Genomic DNA, 22,230 nt, shown 5'->3' with positions numbered 1-22,230 from the left:
CATTTTCATAGAATTCACTCTCTCCAGGGCTTTATAAGATTATTCCTGTCACTCTTCTGCTGTTTTATCTTTTTACTCAATTATTCAGTTAAACTGGAACGAACAAATCAAATGCCACTGTTATTTTTCTACAAGCCCCTCAGAGGTCTGTGAATGATACAGTAATAGTCTGTTCCCCGAGAACCACAGCTGCTGTTCTGCTGAGAGAGCTCATGAAGAATTTGTCCAAGTGAACCCTTATGACCGTTGTGGAAGATTTATAGGGTCCTGTGTCTCCCACCTGCTCCCTTTTCACCCCCCACTCAGGGCTGATGCCCCTCTCTTCACCTTGCACTGCCCGACTACACCCCCCCTCCCTCACACACACGCCCATGTTTTTCCCTTTCTGTGCTACTGCTGAGAGAAAAAAAAAATCTGTAGGTGGCTTTTCATCTATCTGCCCTATCTCCACATTTTCTCACTGCTTGTTAAAGATGACAGAAATAGTAGGCTTGATGACTCACTACACCCAGGTCTTTTCAGACACCAGGTGCTGTCAACAAGCATTTGTGCCTATGGAAAAATAGAAAAAAAAACATCATAAATTGAGTCCTGGTAAACACGTGTATCTATTCAGACATGAACACATTTTCTAATGTTTAAGGGGAGCAGCAGCCATTTGACATACCAGCTGTTATTCAGATGTCTGTGGATCATTCAGAGAGGCAGGCAGGCGGAACACCAACTCATATAAGATCTGTACAATCAGACATGAGCATAATGCACTATTACATGTTAGCCTCACACAGATCTGTATACTGAGACTTAAAGTTGTATTTACCTCTCTATTTCTGAAACAAATTTGAAAAGTGGCAGAGCAATTTATCCCCACTTCTCCATGGTGATACCGAGATAAGCAAAATACACAACTACTTTTTTTTAACAAACAAACATTATACACACTCACCGGTCTCTAGTGCATTAATTCCACACTGAAGCGTCATCTTGGCACTAAATGTATCTTTATTTCACTAACCTCCAGTGACTCGTGCGATATGTAACTGAAAGTTTCGACTTATTCAGATTCATACAGTACAATCACTCTTAGCAGCAGCCATATAAATTACCAGATTAAGGCACAGAACAAACATGTAGGAAAATAAACATTTCTATTGCATAAGTTAACCCTTTTTTCCAATTTCTTAATTTTCTGGTATTCCTATGTACAACTACAACTAAAATTTACCTCACTGAAACTCTGTAGTGAACAGAGCATGTGCACACCATACTTAAATTAACAGTTTATTAATACATACAGTATGTCCTTTAAAAAACGTCTTTATTCTTTACAGTAACAAGACTATCAGAGTGTTACCGTTGTGCAGCAGCTTAGACCTGTGAGGTATAAAGCTGGCTCAGTTTGTATGGTGATTAAGTTCCACTGAGGTCATACGGTCACACAGGTGCTTCAGACATGGTAGAGAGGGACCACTCTGCTGATCTGCTGTCTACATATGGGGCACCGGCGGTGTGGAAGGGCCTGGTAGCAGCTGTGGCAGCAGCACACATGTCCACAGTCCAACAGAATACAGTTACGTGGCCGATAGAGGCAAATAACACAGGCATTCTCTACGTTCTCCTCGACCCCGTTCTGAGAGGCGTCAAGGCCCATCACTGAAGTGCGCGTTCTTGGGGTTTCATCTTGAAGTCTCTCGAATTCTCTCCTCTCCTGCTCCTGCTCCCAGCGAACTTTCAGTCGGTAGTAGTACCGTCGACCGACCCAGAAGAGGACCGCTGCTCCCACCACTGCAGAGGCAATGGCCAGCGCCTTCCAACAAACAGCCGTGCTCTCTTGCTCTCCTCGCAGGGTGTCAAAGTCCGCACTGCTCAAGAAGTACTGTGAACCATTAGAAGGCGGTCGAAGACACAGGGTGCCGTCTGTGTCCAGTATCAACTCACCTACGCCTGTAAGAGCTGTGCCCACCTGGAAAAAGAGAGGAATATTTATAAAATGTATCATTAAGATCATTTTTTGTCAATATTTGGCCTCATGGTTGGCAAAAAAATATTAATACATTGTCAAAAGAATATGAATGATTTACTGACTTATTGCCGTTAACAATGTTAGTATCTGATCTAACAACTGACTTTGAGCATTTCCTCGGTCTCCAGTTGCCCTTTAAGCTTCTCCCCACTCAGGTATTGTCCTACAATGTCACCCAAGCCATAGTTGACCTGGTGGAACTTCTCGTGGGTGATCTCCATGTGTTGTCCGGAGGCCTGCAGTGGGCACAGGACTTTCACTGTGGTCTCATCTGATCCCACTAACACAAAGGGCACTGCATTCACTCTTTGGTGCATGACTCGTTCACTGTCTGTCCTGCAACAGGTGGAGGGAGGAACATCACAGGTCTTCTTAGTCAACACCACATTGTATAAAATGGGAATAAAACTGTGGTTTTTATCAGATTTGTTTTCAGCATTTATTATGTGGGGCATCCTGATTAAAGAATCTCTTCACCCAGTTTAAAAATCTGGCCTGCTCTGACAACTAATAGAGGTAATGTGCTTTTTCAACACTATGTGCAGCAATGACGTACCATGACACTATAATAACACTCTACACAGCTGGGTCCAGGAGACTTACGTATTTCAGCCCATAGAGGCCAGTGCAGCTGTGTTTTTCTTCCTTCCTATGTACTCTAAGACTAAGACTACACATACCACTACCACATAAAAGGAACGTCCCCGGTTCAACTCCAAATGGGAAACTTTGTTGTATGTCATACCTTTCTCTCTCTCATCTTCTGTCTGCCTCTAAACTGTCAATTATCACATAAATCACACATGGTATCATAATGCTGCCCTGTATTACTGTTTTGATAACGTTCTCACCAAGAACGTGAAAGGCTGTTCCACACCAGCCTGTGTTCTCTCAACATGAATTTCTGCAACACTCCGACAATTTCTTTTTGAAAGTGACTCATCAGAGGCTCGCCCACTGGTTCCACAGCACCTGCAGTGTATATACACATATAGCAGAGAATAAGAGACAAAGATGGTATGTGTATTTTCAGCGGGAAAAATATGCCATGTGCTCTTGTCTGTATCAGTAACAGTGAAAGCCTTATTACCTTCGATGACAGCATACTCTAGACATGCTCCTGGAGTAACTTTCAAAATGTCTTTGAGTTTGCCATCTATGGTGAAGTGTGGAGCATCCTGACAACACAAGACACACACTGTTTGTATGTGAAGTATACATACTGTAGCAGACAGGTTTTACAACAGTGCACAGTGCATCGCAAAAACTGTCACATATTGCACCGGTTCCAATAAAATTAAATATTATATGCAACTTGTGACGAGGTGTTCTACAAAGCACAAAGTGTTGATCTTTCTACAGAGGGTTTAGGAAGTATGTGTATGTTGTTGTTTTTGTTAACTTTTTTTACATGGTGTCACAACTCTGACTCTGAATCAGCTGCTATAACACTATGATTTCCCTTCGGGGATAAATAAAGTATTTCTATCTATCTATCTATCTATCTATCTATCTATCTATCTATCTATCTATCTTACTAATCCACTTCCTTTCTATAGCTTAGACAAATTAAAATAAAAAAATCTAAACTGTGATGAAAAGTTAAAATGATGTTCATTACACACAATCCACAACTAACATCAAGTTTATGTACTGTCGTCCGGCTCTTTTTATAGAGGTAGTAGCAGAGGCCTGATATGGTAAGGCTGGCCCCAAGACACACTGCCTCTGTAACGTTCACAGGAAATCTATCCATTCCCTCTGGTTGTCCTGTCACTGCAGACCTGCACAAACATATAATATGTTATATGGTTAATAAATTGTTTCACTATAAACACACGTGTACAAGACTCATCCTTTACTGACATAGTCTATGATATATTTACAGTAAAAGGCATTTAGTACTGATTGAACTGAGGTATGTAATAGAAATAATTCAATAAGATATTGTGATACAGGCTCCTGCAATATCTTGATTCCATAAATATTGCATTAGTCATTTACAATCCTTTCATTTTTATGAGGACAACAACAATGTGCATGTTGCTGTGTGTGTTTAAAGAGTATGATTCAATGCATTGCAACATTCAGTGGTGTATAATTCTGCAAATGTACAGCTCTTTCATAATGCTTTCAGTTGATCATTGTTAACCCAAATTTAAGTCAGTAAAATAACACATATAAGGTTGTCGTCTGAGGAATATGCATCATCCAGTTTCACTGTTGTCAAGAAACATGAGCAATGACATCACAGACCACAAGATATAAACAATAAGAGTAATGTTATGCTATCAATAAAAATTAAGAAAAGAAAGAAAGTGGTATATGTACATTTTTACAGCACTGTGGTACTTGCCTGAGTTTACTGCTTTCATTTATGAACTGGCAGCTGTTTAACGTGTAACTTCTTAGTGTTGACATTCAAGATATGACTGTGGGTCGACATAGGACCGCCACAAATAATTATGTCTAAATGCTTCAGGCATTCTGGAAATACCAGGAGAACAGGTTGTTTAACAACCTTCTGGGTGTTTCCAAGAATGTCAATTATTTTAGCATTAGACTCTGTGACTTGGCCATTTAGAAGTGGGGGGTTAACATACCTGCATACAGACAAAACTGCAAAAAACAAACCTAAAATGTGAAGGTAAACAAAGCCGAGATCTCTGAGACACCTAACACTAATAATATAACGTTAGCAATAACTCTAACTTTAACTAGCTTGTTATTACTTTGAATTCCTAGCAAAACAGCAATCACAGCTTAAAATCAATAATACTGTCTTTACGTATTTTAGTGACATTATTTTCTGTATTAAATATTGGTTAGCTAGAGTTAGCAGCTAGCCAGCTAACGGTGCTAGGACCGCTGGGGAACAAGTAGTGACCTCTAAACGTTGTTTTTTTTTACAACTTAGCATTAGCCACCTATAAGAGAAACAAGAACTCACGCAAAGGAGCATTTATGTCTCAACAAGCAAGTAAGGATAATAAAAAAAATCGTTTTTTGTTTGACCTGGCAGAAAAAGAAATCTCTCAAGTTGACATCTTCGGTGTTGCCATGTCACGTGACGTAGGTGATGAAAGTGTTGCGTCACGTGACGAACCCTAACAGCGCATGTCAGTTGCGGCCTCTCTCCACGTCGCTGCGCCGCCGACAATGGCAGGAGGTGTGCGGAGAAAGTGTCCCGGTGCCCCGGCCCCGCTGTGGGGGAAACTTCAGACGCTGTGGCAGGACAAACATTTGGTCTTGTTCAAGACGGAGTACACGTTACTGGTCGTTTCTGTTCTGTGGTTCTTGGAAATCGGGATCAACGTGTGGGTCATACAAAAAGTAGCATGTAAGTAGCTGCTCGGCTAGTTAGCATGCTATGGTGTTTTGTCATTTCGTTGGACGTAACTGAACGCTAAGTAGCTAGCATTAGCAAACCTACTTACTTACACTGCCACCTGTCAAAGGGAATTTACTGCCCTTGCAATCGTCTGTTCTGTTGTAGTGTTAAATGACATTCATTATTTTCAGCGACGGCTATCTTCAGAACTTGATCTAGCCACTGAGATTACTGTAAACTTCTAGAAGCATGCTAATAACTATTAGCTGATATATATGAGTATGCATTAGTTTGTTTTAGTTTGTCATTATACAGAGTTTTCATACTGTACATTGTTTGTACAATGTCATCTCATTGTCTACTTCTTTGTCTAATGTAGGGCTGCGACAGTTATCATCAGTGATCATTTCATCATCAATTCATCTTTTTATTATTATTTTTGATTAATCAATTAAATGTTTAAATAACAGAAAATTGTGAAAGCTGCCCATGAGAAAGTCTAAAACCTAAAGCTATTTCAGTTTGCAGTGATGTAAAACAAATAAAACCAGCGAATAGTCAAAGATGAGAAGCTGGAGTCAGTGAATGTTTTTTTTTTTTTTTGCTTTACAATTGACTAAAATCATTAATCAGTTATCAAAGTAATTGGCAGTTATATATCAGGCTAACCAATTAATTCAGCACTAGTGAACTAATGAAACAATTAGTAGATTAATTGTAGATTGACAGAGCAAATTAAAATGTACTATAATTCTAATGATCATACCAAGATGTTTCTCATTAAAGACTCGCCAATGCAAAGAGTTTGTTTCATATAACACAGGCTTCATATACAAAATAGAAGATTTTTGATAAGATAAAGGAATTCAAATTGCAGTGGAAAAATGTATACTGTTGATCATAGAAATAACAACGGCGACTAAACAAACCTTCCCCATCATTCATGATCACTGTTTTATGTTCTTTACTGCAGACACTGAGATAGACTGGAAAGCCTACATGGATGAAGTAGAGGGCGTCATCAATGGTACCTACGACTACACCCAGCTCAAAGGAGACACCGGCCCCTTGGTGTGAGTATCAATGGCTTTTTAGTGATGTAGTTCTCTCCATCCTGTAGTTGGGTGTAGTTTTCAGTGTTGGATAAATGAGTACGTTGTTGTTGCAGGTATCCGGCTGGCTTTGTCTACATCTTCACAGCTCTCTACTACATCACCAACCATGGGGTGAACATTCGTCTGGGCCAGTACCTTTTTGCTGTTTTCTACCTCATCACACTGCTTCTCGTCTTCAGGATATACTATCGCACTAAGAAGGTTGGTGACAAAAGCCTCATTCATGTGGAATTTGCTGCGATACACTATTAAACTGCTGTGTTTTGTTTTGAATGCTCATGAAGCCATTGACTTAATGTGAGACTGTATTCCTTTATATGCCTTTTAGGTCATTTTTAGAGTTCATAGAGTGTAATTTCCCTGTATTGCCATAATATTTGTTTATTTCTTTGTTGTTGTTTTTTCAGGTTCCTCCCTACGTGTTCTTCTTTGTGTGCTGCGCTTCTTATCGGATCCACTCCATCTTTGTGCTGCGTCTGTTTAATGATCCAGTGGCCATGATGCTGCTGTTTGCAGCTGTCAACCTCTTCATGGATGGATACTGGACCCTGGGCTGCGGCATTTACAGGCAAGTGTGGACTCCTGAACAGACCAGTGCAGCTTTTCATGTGATGGCTTTTTGTGTTGACCAAGAGGAGTATGTATCAGGTGGCATATGTTTCTTTGCGAATCTTTGTACCAAATTCACCATGGCATGTAAAATTACAACTCAATCTTACTCTCTTTCTGACAGTTTAGCAGTGTCTGTGAAAATGAATGTGCTGCTTTTTGCTCCCGGGCTGCTACTCCTCCTCCTCTCTGAGTTTGGTCTAATCAGGACAATCCCCAGACTTTCTCTGTGTGCGGCCATACAGGTAAAATATTCCCTATAAAACAGTTTTACTGGCATACTAAAATACTTTTTAATGTTGTTCACTATTGCCAAGCATAATCTTAAAATGTATCTGTCTTGATATTGCAGCTTTTGCTGGGTCTGCCTTTCCTCCTGGAGAATCCGTTTGGCTATTTGAGCCGGGCGTTTGATCTTGGCCGTCAGTTTATGTTCAAGTGGACGGTCAACTGGCGCTTCCTGCCAGAATGGCTCTTTTTGAATCGGTACTTCCACTTACTCCTGCTGGCTGCCCACCTGCTCACCCTGCTGCTCTTCGCTCTCCGCCGTTGGAAGAGGTGAGACTAACTTTGGCTGTGCCAAGGTTACTCACGGCATTATCGTTGGAGTTCAGCTGGAATAAATTGCGGAGGGTTCAAATCATGCCAGTTTTTGTTCCACAACACCACAGGCGTTGGCTCAGTCAGTAGTTGATCTCATGGACCCTGATTGGTTGCCAGATATTATACGTACAATATTGAGTCAGTCACAGATTTTCACAAATATGACTTTTTGAAGTTAACAAAGGTGTTAACAACTTGTGCTCTATCGCTTACTGTACACTGTACTCATTGAGGTGGAATTATAGACTTTTATTTCTCTATTTTCTCTCTTACCAGACCAGGAGAAAGCATCTTTGAACTCCTCAAGGATCCAAGCAAGAGAAAAAACCCTGCTCAGAAAAACACTGTTGATCATATCCTTTGAATCTACTGAATATTGTTCATTAAAGGACTAGGATTAACTCTCATTAACTAGGATTGTAAGCAACACTATTACTTATACTGCTAGGTGTCAAATAGAAATTTCCTGAATATGTCAGAGAGTATAAATGAATGATGTTCCCAGTAGTCATTGGCTCTTTTGTCAAACCTTAACAGACAATCACAGATTGTACTGATTCTGTTCACCTCTAACTTCATTGGCATGTGCTTCAGCCGTTCGTTGCACTACCAGTTCTACGTCTGGTACTTCCACACGCTGCCTTACCTGCTCTGGAGTGGAGGAGTCAAGAAGCTTGCCCACCTGCTCAGGTAAGGGGGAGTCTAAACCACAAGTTCCCTTCACATAAATCAATCACACGTTAATGCTCTCTCATTTTCCCCTTGTGTTCAGGGTCCTGATCCTGGGTCTGATTGAGCTTTCGTGGAACACCTACCCCTCTACTAACAGCAGCTCAGCCGCCCTCCACGTCTGTCACCTCATCATCCTACTCTCTCTGTGGCTGGCTCCGCCCCTGCCTTCAGCCCCAGCAGAAACCCAAGAAGACACACCTGCCAAAGACAAACGCCAGTGAGCCACAGCCTGATCGGACCGGCGTTGTATTTAGTCTAATCAGCTGCCGAACAGCCTTCATCTTCCTCCTCTCTTTGATCTTCACAACTCCAGTGCAGAGGGAGGTCACTGGGGTAGACTGTTACGAGTGAATACAAGGAGCCATTTGATACTTCTCATCTCAGATCGCTGCTAAAAGTGAAGAAAGCTAACGTGTGGGCGCAGTGTGCAAAGAGACACCTACATGATGAAATGGCTTGCAGTTGAAGAGATGAAAAGAGAAAGGAAATATGGATTCTCAGGTTTCATTTTCAGATACATAATAAGAAGAGTGGAGTACAGTGCTAGGAGGAAATTATGAATGTTTTGCGGTTTTGAAAGAATGTGTTACATAGGCTATATTTCTACAAATTATCGCATTATTAAATCTGCACTCTGCCCGATTCCCTTGTTGGATATTGTGATATTATCAAAACCTGTTATTTACCAGTGCATAAATGATCTTGTACATTGTATTAAGAATGCACTATATTGAAGAATATTATTAATGTGATACACAACTTAAACTTGGCTCCAAAAGCTTTAAATTAATTGCATCAATGACATTTTCACTTGCTACAGTAGTTGCAGTATTCTCCAGTACCAGGCCAAAACTATTTTCCAGTAGTCATTTTACATAAATGTGTAAAACTAAGCTGTAGACAATCATTTCTGATTCGTTACGTAATTCGTTCATCCACTGTTGAGAGTGGGTCACCACACTCATAAGCCTATAATGTAGATTTAATGTGAAAAATAAGCAGACTGAGGCAGCAAAAGTGTGACATTTTATATTAAACAGAGATGCCACTTAACGTCTATTTTTTTCCTTCTCTTTGTGTTTTCTCCTGGTTTTTGTTACACGTTACAAGAAGTGGCTAAATTCCCAATTTCCCAACAACAATTTCATTATTTAAAGTAATATCTCATTAGTTTATCAAATAATCATCCTGTTAATCAAACTCATTCCCATTCAACACCGATTGACTGTGATTATACATTTGGCAATAAGTAATGCACTACATCGACTACTTATAGACTACAAAAAGCCTATTCAGATAGTCAAGGCATTCTTGTGATTGCATAAAGCATAGTTATAATAAAAGGCCACTTGGTCTATCTCATGTAAAGAGTATTCTTCTCACATAAATATAAAGTCTTACATCAGTAAAATATTTCATGTGCAACTTAATATTAGAATGAACTTGGCACTGGGTTATGGTATTAGTTGATCCTGCAGTTAAAATACAGGATTTACTTTTCCATGTAAAGGCATTGCTTCCTATGAGTCACTATCATTGGTAACAAGTGAGTATGCTAATCAGTAGATTTGGCTCAGAGATCATTGTCTCACATATTATTGGGGTTATAACACAGCATGTTTAGTTTGATGTTCTCATCCCAGTGGCGCAGCAGCAGGAACAGCTGCCTGGCGGCTCCCTTCAGCCCTGCCAGGTCCACTCCCTCAGGTAGCTCCTGACAGCGCAGCCAGAAGTCTGCTTTTGCTGCCACCAGCTCCCACTCCATGAAGTAGCCAGCACAACGGTGCTCAAGCCAGGCTAGAGCCACAGCTGTGGCCCAGCTCGAGCCCTCCAGGTCCTCTTGAGCCAACTTGCTGCTCCCCTGGAGGTCGGCTGGCTCTCCTGAAGAGCCTTCACATACATCCGTCTCTGATCCACGACCGCTATCTGCCTGGCCGTGGCTCTGGCTCGGAGAGGGGCCAACAGATAGCTCCAGGGAGCCCTCCTCAGAGCTGGGAAGGTCAGGGGGAGAGGTGACTGGATCTCGGTCGGACAGATGTCTTCGGCGAAGTCTTGCTTCCAGCATCAGGGGAGTGTCGTCTGGAGTGTGGTGGAAAGGAGGTGCAGTTGGTTTGGTGAGGGAGCAGGAAGAAGGAGAAAAGGTAACATGGTGAGTAGGAGCACCAGGAGGCTTAGTAGAGGTGGATAAAGATGGAGCACTGGGAGATGTGCAGCGGAAGGGTGGGCTGAGGCTGCGGCGGTGGAGGCTGTAGGGTGAAGCCCTCTTCAGGCGGTCCAAAGGGATCTGGACACAGTCAGAGTAGATCTCTGTCAGAAGAAAAGCTCCTGATGCCAGCTGCAGATGCACCTAATTAGACACCATATAGACACAAATTAATAAATGTGTTTGTGTGTAGATAAATATACACGTTGTAGTTGTCTGCACAGCTCACCAGGGGCAGGTAGTCTGGAGCTTCAGTTTCAGGTTGTTTCTCGGTCTCTGCAGACAGACAGTGGGACTTGAGAGGAACCTGCTTTCCAGATGAAATAGAGGACCTGAGTCTCCCCAGTGGAAATCTGGAATATGTATAAAAAATAGTATATATAGAATATACATTTGCATATAGACATAATATACACCCCTCACAGATGCCTGCTCACCAAAACACCTGTGCCAAAAATCACTCAAAAAACAGTAAATATGTCAAGGACAACAGTCTCAAAAATACATAGTATGCCAAGCAGACTTTAACAAGGAGGAACTTCAAGACATGTATACAAATTCTGCTATATGGTAATTGCAATCAAATGTTGCAATCCCCTTTATAGTGTAATATGACATTCAAAAAAAGTCTTACCTGGTGCCAAAGAAGCTCTCCATTGATTTGCTCTCAATAGATCGCTGTGAACGAGTGCACGAGGCGGCTGTTATTGCTGGGGCTGTAGCAGAGTACGCACTGCCCCCTACACCTGAGACAGTAGCATGGAATAAAACATTAAACAATTGTTTCATCAGTACAGGTATAAAGTGATGTGGCATAACCCAGTTCAAAGGCTCAGTTCACCTATACATGACACAATCTCTGTCAAACATTTGTGTCTCACTGTAAATGGTTTTTAAGAGAACCACTTTCTACATAGTCCCAATGGTGCCTTTAAAAGTGGTTTACAACATGTTTTGTGGATTATGCAGTGTCTCTGGATGTTGCTGTGAGCACCACAAAATAAAATCCGTATACTTCCATTGTGTTGGGGTAGAGTCAGACACCTTAAGAGACAGACATCTCAAAACTTGGGTAAATAAAACCAAAATACATGCCATGCAGATAGTTTTGGTTTTATTTTATTATTGAAGTAGTCCTTTAAGAACTACCTCAGGGGTTGCTGTTGTGTAGAATCAAGCCAAGGGAGAGGGAGAGCAGAACTTATCTCCTTCCATTCAGACTCACCTCGAGTTTTGCACTGGCTTTCTGGTCAGACGCCTCTAACCTTGAGACTACACTGACACTACAATGTTTTCACTGATTGAGACGACAGCAATACTTACTAGAGTCCCAGGATGTAAGGCTACAGGGTGAGGCAGGAGTGTCATCTCTGTCTGAGAGATACAAACATTGTTGATGACCTAAAGTCTTGACAACAGAAATGGGCGGTGGTAGCATTCAGTCTGTTCTACCTGTAGAGTTAAAGGTGTCCTCCATCTCTTCACTGTCTCTACTGGTGCGCCGTCTGCCCAAACCGACAGAATAAGCCCTCTGCCTGCGACTGCCTGACTGGGAACTCCGCCTGTTCCCCAAATGCATCCCTACACACACACACACACACACACACACACACAGCACAAAAACACACTCAAATGTGGCATTCAAACTGTAACCTGGTCCATATATTTTTACCCAGGCTTTATATGACACAAATCTGTTTGTAAGAACAGTCGTATCTATGAATGCTGGTTGAAACGATGCTCCAATAAAAGTTCATATTAAAGGTGCACAGTGATTTTGCATGCGCTTTAATTAAGCTGGCGGACCCACAAGAAACCGATTCCAGACCGTGAATCAAAAACAGAAGACACTGAATACTACAATTCCCATATTGCAACTCAATAACATCTTTCAACAGAACCTCCCTGGCATTCCGAATTCAGGGAATTCATGTGTGAGTTGGTAGTAAGCCACACCTGTGCTTTGGACGTCGACGTCTGGCAAGCCTTTGTTGGGATTGCTGTCAGTGGTAGTGAAGGCCGTGTACATGCAGACAATGTTACAGTGCTTACTGGTCTGGATAGCCTTCATACGGTATCGCTTAGCTGAACCTAAGAAACGGTAAAGGGTAGACAGTATGTATACTATGTTACTTAATATGACTTTGCTTTCAATTGATCACCGAGATAAGTGTTTAGGTAAGTAGTTAAGCCTCACCATGTCCAATGTCACTCTCCTTCTCTGCCAGTTTCTCAAAGTCCCTTATAACAGAGCGAGCAGTTAGTTGATGAATGATCTCCTCCCATGGTTCCCCTCCTCTTCCTTCTTCCCCTCCTCCTCCTCCTCTTCCTCCACATCCCTCAACTCCTGGTATCTCCTGGCCCTCAGGGGTCCAGAGGTGCCCCAGGTCCACAGTGACCTCCCAGGACACAGGTCTGCCGCTCAGCAGGCCATGAATGAGCGAGCGGCACTGGCCCGGTGGGGGATCCTCTGGTGGAACAGCAGTGAAGAGGTACTCTGGGTCTGTGAAGCTGTCCCAGTCCAGAGGAGACGCAGGGAACAGGAGTCCGTCTGAGGGTCAGAGTGAGAAAGAGAGAGAGACAGGAATTTGTTAGAGGCAAAACAGGAAGGATAATCCTGCTTTTCATAGTACTACAGCTTACTGGAGTCAGTGAGGCTCCTGCGGGACAGAGTCCCTCCTGATGGGGGCTTTGTCTCCCCATCGCTTTCGTCCAGCCTCCCTCCCAGCGTTTGGTCAAAGGAGACCCTCTCTAGAGCTCTCCTCAGGCGATGCATCTCCAGTTCGCCCTGAGGGGATGAGAAACTCCGGGCTGCCATGGTTGAACGGGCCAGAGCTTTATGTCTCCTACGACACTCTTCACCTCCATCCAGATGCGCACTCTGGTTGTAAAAGAGGGGAAATCAAACAGGATTAAAAAAGTAGATTAGCGTTTTATTTTATTTTTCACTGCAACAACACATTTCTATAATGAAAAAAAGGTTGGGGTTATCAGTTTGTATTTGTGATATTTTGTACAACCCAGGAGTAATAAACTCCTGTGAAGTATGTCTGTTGGCTGCTTGCAGTACTTTGCCTCAACCTGGGATGTACAATCTTTTCCTGAACCCTTTTCAACAACCCTGAATGATGACTGTCAACTAAGAGCAACAAAGCTAGAGGTTGCTCCCCTCAATACACACCATGTCTTGTGGCATTGTTGTGTTCTGGTTCACTGTGTTGGTGGATAAATGGGTATAAAAGCTACAATAGATTTTTCCCACTATTATTGTTGCAATTTGTCACAAAGTAGTGGGTAAAAAATTTCTTTGATTCACCGGACTGATAGATGTAAACATTTTCTGCTGTCAAACTATTTTGCAGTGGTGGTGAAAGTATCTTCTCATGTCATGTTCCATCTAGATTCTGCCAGCAGGAACACAGAAAATTGCTTTAGGGGTTACAATCATTCTTACCTTTTCTGCCCTGTTGTCAGGGGTCTCCACTGAGAGGTTTTGTTGCCATGCAGGGTCTGCCCAGCGAGACAGGGATGATCTCTGTTCTGGAGGGGGCATCTTTTCAAGACCTTGGGGTAGAGACCCTGTATCCAGCACTGAACCAGAGGAGTGAGGGTCAGTCAGAAAGACCCCACCTGCAGAGTCAGAGTTGGACGAGGCGTGTATGTGTGAGTGGGACTGTGTTTGTAGACTCCGCTCACTGCTGAGGGAGCAGCGAGTAAGGACGTACTGCTCCTGGATATATGAGCTCTCCTGGATCCTCCTCCTCACATCACTGGACCAGTCTATCTCCACACCTAGAGTGGATAAAAGGTACACGTTAGCAAGTATGGCATGAGGTGGCCAGTCTTGGATTTTGCATACTAGGCATTCACTACAACATCCATTGATGAGTGACAGACCTGGGCTGGTGCCAGGGTCTGTGTCTCTGGCACAGGAGAACTCAGAGGAGATTTCTCTGGAAATCTCCTTCAGTGCCTCTTCCAAGTCGGTGCCATCTGCACATGTCACCACAGGCATTAACTCAGAGGCAGGAGGAGGTGAAAGCTCATCATTTGAGTTGTCAAAAACTGAACCTGTGGAGCCACGATGTACACCTTTGTAGCCCCGTCCTTGAGACTATAAAATAAGACCGTTGGGTTAGGTATATTTTCCTATGCAGACACACACAGACATACTTTTAAACGCTCTGGTGATCTATACCTCTGTCTTTTTTGCTTTGAAATTAGTCATATCGTATAGGGTGCAATATCCAATTAGACGATTCCCAGGGTAGAGTGGAGGGATTTCATTGGGTGAAAGAAAAGCCTCCATGTTTTCTGGCAGGTACCAGTCAATCCGTACGTCGGTCAGCACAGGTTCAAAGGCCTTCTTCAGACACTTGATTAACTGAGGAGATAGAGTTGTCACAATAATACATTTATAAATACATTTATAAATTGAAGGCTTTAGAATTTATTTTTACCAGTGGTGAAAGAGGTATTCAGATTCTTTAATGTAAAAATACTCCATTACAAGTAAGATTCATGCTGTGAAAATCTTACTTAAGTGAAAGTACAGAGGTATTATCAGCAAACGTGCTTACAGTACAGTAGAAAAACGGCACCTATGACCCACATATTATTTTATATTCCATTTACAGATTAATTAATGAGTATTAAAAGTACTTTTACTGCAGTGGCTGGTCGAGGTAAAGCTAGTTTTAACTAGTTTAGTCGTTTAGTCCAGTGGTTCCCAATCTAGGGGTTGGACCTCCTCCAAAGAGTCACAAGATAAATGGACACAAATGTATGGAGTATTTTCTCTAATCTTTGATTTATTTTATTTCTCTTTTTTACATTGGTAACTTTAGCTCACAGTTATTTAAATGTAACAATGGGAAAGTCTTTTTAGTTCAAATGCTAACAAATCTGAAACATAACAAGGGGCCACAACTAGACACTTTTTGTAAGTGGTTGGAAGCCAAAAAGCTTGGCAGCCACTGATTTAGTCCTTAACAATAAACTGCATTTTATAAACTGTTCTTCATGTAAAATCTTAATTAAAATAACTTGTAATGGCAGATAAATTAAGTGGAGTAAAAAGTGCAATATTTCCCCCTGAAATGTGGAGATAAGTAAAGTACGAGTACCTCAAAATTGTACATAGGTACCTGACTAATTGTTAGTTTTCATGCTACTGGCTTGTGAAATGCTGAAAGGCAAATGTAAAGTACTAAAGCTGTATGTATTTATCTCTTAAAGTAAAATTATAGTTTTAATTGTTCTGCAATTCATATTTTCTCCAAGAGGTGGCAGTGCTGCAGTGCTGCTGACCTTGGGCTGGAGTCTCTCCTCATCATCTAAGAACTGTGTAGTCCCTCCTGTCAGTTTGGCAACGCCCTGCAAGAGTCTCCTGCAGGCTCGAGGACCAAGGCCCAGGCCAAAGCATCTGCAGAGGTGATGCAGAATATACGTTACATTTTTGGAAAATGAAAATTTATTATGGTTCCATAATTATTATGTGAGAATTGTCTTACATACTGCACTATAATGCATACAGTCCCTTGGTTTTACTGTCTGGACAAATCAAGTACCAGCCTCTTGCAACAATTCAGACTTGCATATGTATCTATTTCTGAAACCGTAATGACATATAGAAGCTTCCTCGGGAAAGAGAAAATTTGGAGTCATCAAACAGACAGAACTGTTATTTGGGCACTCAGATGGATCACAAGCCATTTGGCTAATTGAGAGTTTGAAAAGAGCAGGGGGACAGAATAATTAAAAAGGCTCAGATCTTGAGTGCTGTCTCTAAAAAGCAGGTCTGTCTGGTTGGCTGGATACTGCTAGTACTGCCTGAATAAGAATACAGAAAATCAAAATGAAATACCACAAACATGTTCATATTTAGGGGGACAGCCAAAATACAGTGGAGAAAGTCACTCCAACAGGGGAATACTAATGAGAGACAAATGGAGTTATTGTGCATTGCTGGAGGGCCTGGGGGAAACCAGAGGGGCGTGACTCTTACTGCAGAGGAGAGCACTTAACGGAATTACTGGGCGGGGCTGAAAAATACCTCAGCCCTTTCTTTTCTTTCTTTCACAGTGCCTTGGTCTGACTTCTTTAAGATTGCCTTTCGCCTGTGTCCCTCTCCCTTCCTCTTTTTCCTCCCCCACATGGTGCGTCTGCCATATTTATCACCTCATTCTGCCTGCACTCACTGTACCCCATTCCTCTCCGCTTCCTTGTCACCCATAGTGATTTAATGTCCTGTCACATGTCAGCCATAGATAAAGCTTTGTTAACTAATTGTTTGAATTAATGTCCATTTTATTTGTGTTTTTCGCCTCATATCCAACTGTACCATTCTTCACACATGATTTCTATGGGTTAATTATCTACTGGCAATTTATCTTTGGCTCAATACCTGCCAGCGCATGTATTTCTGCGGACCAGCTCCAGCACTTTAGCCACATTGCTGATGGATCCATCTGTGATAATGAAGACTTGGCGAGGATATGAGCGCTGCATGGGCTGTTGGTACACCCATGACAGTGCCCCCAGCAGGTTGGTGCCTCGCATGTCAGCTCTCATCCTCTGGATGTACTCGTACGCCTGCATTAGAGTAACCTGTGTGAGAGACAGACCAGGAAAGATGCTATCAGACCTACAGTAAAGGTGGGAGAGGCAAGCATCAAACAACAACACCTGTCCAACTGCATGACGTCGCCTGTGCAAACATACACCTGTGTTGTCAAGATAAATTCACTGTTTGATATCAGATGCCCCAATTACCCTATGAGGGTAGCAGAGAATTTAATCAGTTCGTCTCTAATAAAGAGAGAGCAAACATACACACATTAGCACCTGCTTTAAAGCCACCTCAAATCACACCATGGACAAACATGCCTGACAGGAGAGGAGATGGAATGACATCTCTTGCCTTAGTTAAAATGCATGAAAGGTCACCATATGGTCGGGAGTATGTGCAAAGACTGTTTGTCCTTGCAGCCCGTGGTCCGGATAAAACCTGATACTCTGCTACTAAGGCAACCCAAGGATCTGACCTATTGCCTGATTTGAGAGTAGACGAAATAGCACAGATAGTCCTAATTAGTTGAAAAACATCTGCTTTCAGGAAACATGATCCTAATACTTCATGTCTTTCACTGAAAATAATTTATATGTAATTAACAATAACAATTTATTTGTTTCAATGAAAAAACACTATTCTAAGCAGGACCATTGTGTAATGCTTACATCAGTGCAGAGCTTGCTTGAGGTGAACAGAGGCTTGATGGTGGTGCCGAAGCCCACAATGTTGACCATAGTGCTGGAAGGGAGACTCTTCAGTGCCACCAGCATGGCTTCCTGTGGAAACAAGAAGGGATAGACAGGATAGGGACAGATAAGATGTACGTGCCTAAATCTAAAAACTTAACTCTGGTTCATTGGTGTGTTTTTATGGACGGCTGCAGCTCACCTTTACACGCTGAATGTTGGTGCCACTCATGCTGCCACTGCGATCCACAAGGAACAGCAGTTCTCTGGTGGCTTTGTGCAGCTCCAGAGGTTCACACAGCAAGTCGGGACAGAAGTTGAGCATCAAGACGGGGCTGTTCAGAATGTCCTTGTGGTATCGCTTCCTCACAAACTCCAGCTGCAGGAGTGGAACATTAGCATGTCATCTTGTGTGCACATGATGTGAGATATCAAAGATAAGATAGAGAGGTAGTAAAACAAGCATGAGTTACTACCAACCTTTCTCTCGGGTTCTGAATCTTTACGAGTGCAGCGAATGAAATCACGGCGGGAGCATATCTGCTGTTCATACTGGCTGAAAGAGAGCCTGCCTCTCTCTAATATGACCAGTGGGGTGTGAGGTTCTGTGGAAGAAGTTTGGTAACTGAAGTTGTATTTAAATATCAGGAAAATAAGGAAGAAAATTAATTCCAGTTTTCATTGCTCACCACTGAGGTGCAGAACGATCTCTATGTGTCTGTCATATGGATGCTCCTGTGCCAAGGTGATATAGGTAGCAGAGGCACTTTGGGCACTGGGGTCTGCATCTGCCCTCAGGGCGTGAGTGGGGCTCTCCAGGCCTTCAAATCAGTTTAGGGAGAAATAACAAGAAGCAAATAAAAGTTTTCATTTGCTTTTAATGTGTTGTTTTATAAGTAATGATGCATTTTTTATTTAATATAAACACCAGTCATGCATATTATATAGGTATAAGTTGAGTGTGCTTCTTCCATTTCTATAGCACAAACCAGTGTGTCCCTCTCTGTAAACCCATTCATTTTATGTTTTAATAAGTGTGCCCACTATTCCAATATTTCACAGTGGCTGGGTCAAGAACCACCAGATCAAAGATATTTGGGGAGAAAGCCAGTACCAGCCAGCAGACAGGCCCCTCTGACCAGAAGCTGGAAGTTGAGTTCATAAGGGGCTAGGTTGGCAGCTGGACTGGTGAAGATGGCATGGGCACACTGCTGCCCAGAGTCTAGGGCCCGGTCTTGTTTTCCTGAGGTTGCACCGAAACAGCTTGTCGGTCTGAGGAGGAGAACAATATACAGCAGTCTTATTGCATCTAATTTACTGAAATGTTCAATCTCAGATAAAATAGCATTCCCACTGTTAGTTCAGACATAAATACCCATTTTCTTCGGATTTCCCCCCGTTTTCACTTTTGCTTGAAGTCATCTGACCAGTGACGATTGGAGTAAGCAATGAGGGGTAGACGATGCGGATTGCTCCATTTTCTAATGTGGGGAGTTCTAGTGTGGTGCTTATGACAACAGACACTATATCCATGGGACCAATGACGCCTGTGCCAATGATGAAGGTGGTTCTTTCAAGGTCTTCGTCCAGTATGAGATGTCCTAAAGCAGAAATACAGCAGTCACTCACTTCATGAAACAATTCAAACATACATAAGGGACCGTACAAAAGTGATTGGGTTGAATTGCATCTTTTATTTTTTTTAAAAGAAGGAAAGCCCTTTTTTGGACCTTCTTCTTGATAGTACAATGCTCTCTCACATTATCTCCAAATGACATATTTATGGCAAACATATCAAAATAGTGGAATGGCTTTTTGTTTTTTTTAAATTAATACCACAAGAGATGAATTATATAAAATAAAATGAAAAATTAAAACACTACTCTCCCAAATAAAACATTCGTGCCTTGAAATCAAAATAACCTAAAACTGCTAAAGGTTTACTTGAATCTGTGCACTGTTGGCTGTATTAGAGAAAGGATTCCATGTGCATGATAACACAATTTCCAATAAAATACTATGGACTTCAAGTTGATATATTTTGTACTAAGTAAATGCCATTTCACCATTAGGCAGGCAGCCAAATCTATTTGCCTCCCTCGTCTGTCCTTCCTAACGTCAGTGAGGCTAAAACAGGACAAAGACAGGACTGACTGTAGCTATATTTGTATTCATGCAGAGACCAGATCATTGCAGCAGTAGATGACAGTATGCAACGGTTGAAATGATTTGTGGTTCTACTGAATTATGGTACAAATTACAGTTGTTATTTACAAGGAAAATACAGGAAGTCTCACCAGCTTTAATTTTCGTAGAAAGCTAGAAAGTGAACCCTCTGTTATGGGCATTTCATAAGCTCATGTTCAGATATTCTTCATCGGGTCTGGGTTTTGTAAAGCTTTAATGTCTGTAGAACAGAGGACCAATGACTAAAGATTAGCAGTGGTTCCCAAACTGGGGGTCAGGACACCCACAAGAGGTAGCCAAAGCTTCATGGGGGCTAAGCGAGGCCTTCTTGAATTTAATGGGCGTTGTTTTAAAAATATATTCACTATACATATTTCAGAATCTTGTTTTCAAGCTATATTCACAGAACCTTCACTCTCTGAAACAACCTTGTCCTGCATTGGAAAAATATGCAGTTGCATACAACCAAAGAGCTAATAGAACAATGAGAAGAAAGCACTGGATTTGTCCAAAAAAAGCAGTATGTATGATTGTTAAAAAATACATAATACAGACAGGAAATTGTATACAAAGTTCCCTAAAATTATCGTATTTATTAGTAGGTTAGCTGAGGAAAATTCATAGGCATGGGTTATGTGAATGCTCATGAATGCATATCTAATTTCTTACTTTTGAGGATAACCAAATCATATCAGTTAATTATACAGACACAGTAACATAATGCTCCTTCACAGCACTCCTTCATCCTCCCTCCTCACCGTTGGTGCATTGTATGTCGAGGCTGGAGCTCCCACAACAGCCCCACTCACGGCCATTCCCACAGTGGCCTTCAAGATCAGATCCAGGGCAACAATCCAAACAGCAGTCCTTCAATTTCCCCCGGCTCTGAATCTGGACCCCGACCAAGCGGCCCGCAATCACAGCCTCAAAGCCCACCACAACTTCCTTTTCCCCGAGAGGGTACACAAACACACCTAGATGACCGAAAGTGTTTGACACACAAAAACAATGATTTCAGGCTTTTTCTTCAATTGAGAAAGCAATCTAACAACTCAACATGTAGCATAATGAAGGTCTGCTTTGACAATTCCCAGATTTCTGGCTTAGTTGAATGTTTTCATTGTTGTTGCTTTGGACAAAATCATCTACAAAATGAATTTACTGTGGCTAATAGGCTGGCATCGCAACTTTGAAAAAAAGGTTCACATCCAGTTTTATTTAATTTGGTCATTATTAACCTTATTAATTGTATTAACCAACTTCGAACAAATTACTTTTAGTTTTAGAACTTAATCTAAAATGAAAGTGTAACTGGATAGTAAGAAATTACATTTGTTCTTGTATTTAAACATGCCATAGTTCTGACCCTAATGAAAAAAATAAAACCACTAATCCTTAGCCCACATTAAATCAATCACGAAATCTTATGATAAATCTAGAGTTCAATCTATTTCCACCCAACTTTCACAAGCCCTTTTGCTGACAAATATGACCGCATATCAGACAATACTGAACTGGCTGCTATAATATTAGGTTATTATTAAGTTGTTATTATTATTATTGATTGAGTAAAGTGGGCTATCTATATCTATATCTATATCTATCTATCTATCTATTTTTCTTCCAACTCAAAACAATCTCATAAAAATCTTCCTTTTCTTGATTTGATGACATATGGAGTCATATGAAGTCAAATGTAACTAGTATTATTACTTGTATTATTGAGTGTATCATCCCACTACTCACCTTCTACAGACTCTATGTCAGCATTAGCATAGGTAAGGTGTGCAGTTATGCCCAGGGAGCAGCCGTTGGCACAGGACTTGATGGAGGAGGCCTTGAGTAGCAATGGTTCCCATGTAGAGCAGTTTCGCAGTCCCACCATCTTCCCAAGGTAGCAACAAGCCCCTACTCTGCTGGTTGCATGAGAACACAGGTACGGAGACCAGTGAAATGGCCTGAGCAGACAGGAAGAGGAATATGTGAGTGTGCATTTAAATTCTCTAATTTTCCATTCGCAGCACAATCACAGTTATCTCTGTAAATCAGACCTGTTTTTTTTCGCGCATTGATTAATAGCATCTAAAATGTCCATTGGTTTCACATTTTTTATGTATGTATGCTTGCCAGATATCTGTTTATACGCATCAGCCCTTGGACATTTAAC

The 22,230-nt window shown here is 41.7% G+C and overlaps 3 protein-coding genes across 4 annotated transcripts in view; 1 reads left to right on the top strand and 2 right to left on the bottom strand.

Moving 5' to 3' along the window:
- Positions 1 to 984: 984 nt before the first annotated feature.
- mul1a (mitochondrial E3 ubiquitin protein ligase 1a) lies at positions 985 to 5,121 on the bottom strand. 2 transcript variants are annotated; one of them, XM_051402314.1, is made up of 7 exons: positions 5,039 to 5,097; positions 4,380 to 4,455; positions 3,663 to 3,807; positions 3,114 to 3,201; positions 2,875 to 2,995; positions 2,128 to 2,359; positions 985 to 1,963 (listed from the first exon to the last, which is right to left on the bottom strand). In XM_051402314.1, the coding sequence occupies exons 2-7, from the start codon at positions 4,442 to 4,444 to the stop codon at positions 1,448 to 1,450; spliced, it is 1,167 nt and encodes a 388-aa protein (XP_051258274.1). In that variant the 5' UTR covers positions 4,445 to 4,455; positions 5,039 to 5,097; the 3' UTR covers positions 985 to 1,447. The 2 variants fall into 2 exon arrangements, with proteins under 2 accessions (XP_051258274.1, XP_051258283.1); XM_051402323.1 differs by lacking the exon at positions 4,380 to 4,455 and having other exon boundaries at positions 5,039 to 5,121.
- Positions 5,122 to 5,132: 11 nt separating this feature from the next.
- alg3 (ALG3 alpha-1,3- mannosyltransferase) lies at positions 5,133 to 9,466 on the top strand. The gene is made up of 9 exons (XM_051402302.1): positions 5,133 to 5,363; positions 6,328 to 6,427; positions 6,523 to 6,670; positions 6,877 to 7,037; positions 7,203 to 7,323; positions 7,431 to 7,636; positions 7,958 to 8,035; positions 8,228 to 8,371; positions 8,454 to 9,466. The coding sequence occupies exons 1-9, from the start codon at positions 5,141 to 5,143 to the stop codon at positions 8,632 to 8,634; spliced, it is 1,362 nt and encodes a 453-aa protein (XP_051258262.1). The 5' UTR covers positions 5,133 to 5,140; the 3' UTR covers positions 8,635 to 9,466.
- vwa5b2 (von Willebrand factor A domain containing 5B2) overlaps positions 9,427 to 22,230 on the bottom strand; it is a 14,696-nt gene continuing 1,892 nt past the window's right edge. Inside the window, exons 3-23 of the mRNA XM_051402290.1 lie at positions 21,810 to 22,021; positions 20,822 to 21,037; positions 19,252 to 19,477; positions 18,991 to 19,148; positions 18,566 to 18,697; positions 18,357 to 18,481; positions 18,079 to 18,255; positions 17,856 to 17,966; positions 17,023 to 17,225; positions 15,927 to 16,041; positions 14,815 to 15,000; positions 14,514 to 14,730; positions 14,071 to 14,408; positions 13,260 to 13,497; positions 12,814 to 13,167; positions 12,573 to 12,707; positions 12,069 to 12,197; positions 11,940 to 11,990; positions 11,251 to 11,362; positions 10,846 to 10,969; positions 9,427 to 10,760 (exon numbers count right to left, since the gene is read on the bottom strand). Of these exons, the coding sequence (XP_051258250.1) occupies positions 10,002 to 10,760; positions 10,846 to 10,969; positions 11,251 to 11,362; positions 11,940 to 11,990; positions 12,069 to 12,197; positions 12,573 to 12,707; positions 12,814 to 13,167; positions 13,260 to 13,497; positions 14,071 to 14,408; positions 14,514 to 14,730; positions 14,815 to 15,000; positions 15,927 to 16,041; positions 17,023 to 17,225; positions 17,856 to 17,966; positions 18,079 to 18,255; positions 18,357 to 18,481; positions 18,566 to 18,697; positions 18,991 to 19,148; positions 19,252 to 19,477; positions 20,822 to 21,037; positions 21,810 to 21,948 (4,245 nt within the window). The 5' untranslated portion in view covers positions 21,949 to 22,021 and the 3' untranslated portion in view covers positions 9,427 to 10,001. The remainder of the gene's footprint in view (positions 10,761 to 10,845; positions 10,970 to 11,250; positions 11,363 to 11,939; positions 11,991 to 12,068; positions 12,198 to 12,572; positions 12,708 to 12,813; positions 13,168 to 13,259; positions 13,498 to 14,070; positions 14,409 to 14,513; positions 14,731 to 14,814; positions 15,001 to 15,926; positions 16,042 to 17,022; positions 17,226 to 17,855; positions 17,967 to 18,078; positions 18,256 to 18,356; positions 18,482 to 18,565; positions 18,698 to 18,990; positions 19,149 to 19,251; positions 19,478 to 20,821; positions 21,038 to 21,809; positions 22,022 to 22,230) is intronic.

This window comes from Dicentrarchus labrax, unplaced genomic scaffold (genome assembly GCF_905237075.1).
Source record: "Dicentrarchus labrax unplaced genomic scaffold, dlabrax2021, whole genome shotgun sequence".
Taxonomy (NCBI): Eukaryota; Metazoa; Chordata; class Actinopteri; family Moronidae; genus Dicentrarchus; species Dicentrarchus labrax.
The sequence above is the reverse complement of the archived record's forward strand: the minus strand, read 5'-3'. Positions and strand labels throughout refer to the sequence as shown.

What these genes read in the sequence shown, in the direction of transcription:
- alg3 (XM_051402302.1), top strand. Translation starts at nt 5,141, where the DNA reads ATGTCAGTTGCGGCCTCTCTCCACGTCGCTGCGCCGCCGACAATGGCA. An exon ending in GGAGACACCGGCCCCTTGGT is followed by an intron (nt 6,428 to 6,522) that starts GTGAGTATCAAT and finishes TTGTTGTTGCAG; the next exon opens with GTATCCGGCTGGCTTTGTCT. An exon ending in AAGCTTGCCCACCTGCTCAG is followed by an intron (nt 8,372 to 8,453) that starts GTAAGGGGGAGT and finishes CCTTGTGTTCAG; the next exon opens with GGTCCTGATCCTGGGTCTGA.
- mul1a (XM_051402314.1), bottom strand. Translation starts at nt 4,444, where the DNA reads ATGTCAACACTAAGAAGTTACACGTTAAACAGCTGCCAGTTCATAAAT. An exon ending in AATGAAAGCAGTAAACTCAG is followed by an intron (nt 3,808 to 4,379) that starts GCAAGTACCACA and finishes ATGTTTGTGCAG; the next exon opens with GTCTGCAGTGACAGGACAAC. An exon ending in AGAGTATGCTGTCATCGAAG is followed by an intron (nt 2,996 to 3,113) that starts GTAATAAGGCTT and finishes TATACACTGCAG; the next exon opens with GTGCTGTGGAACCAGTGGGC.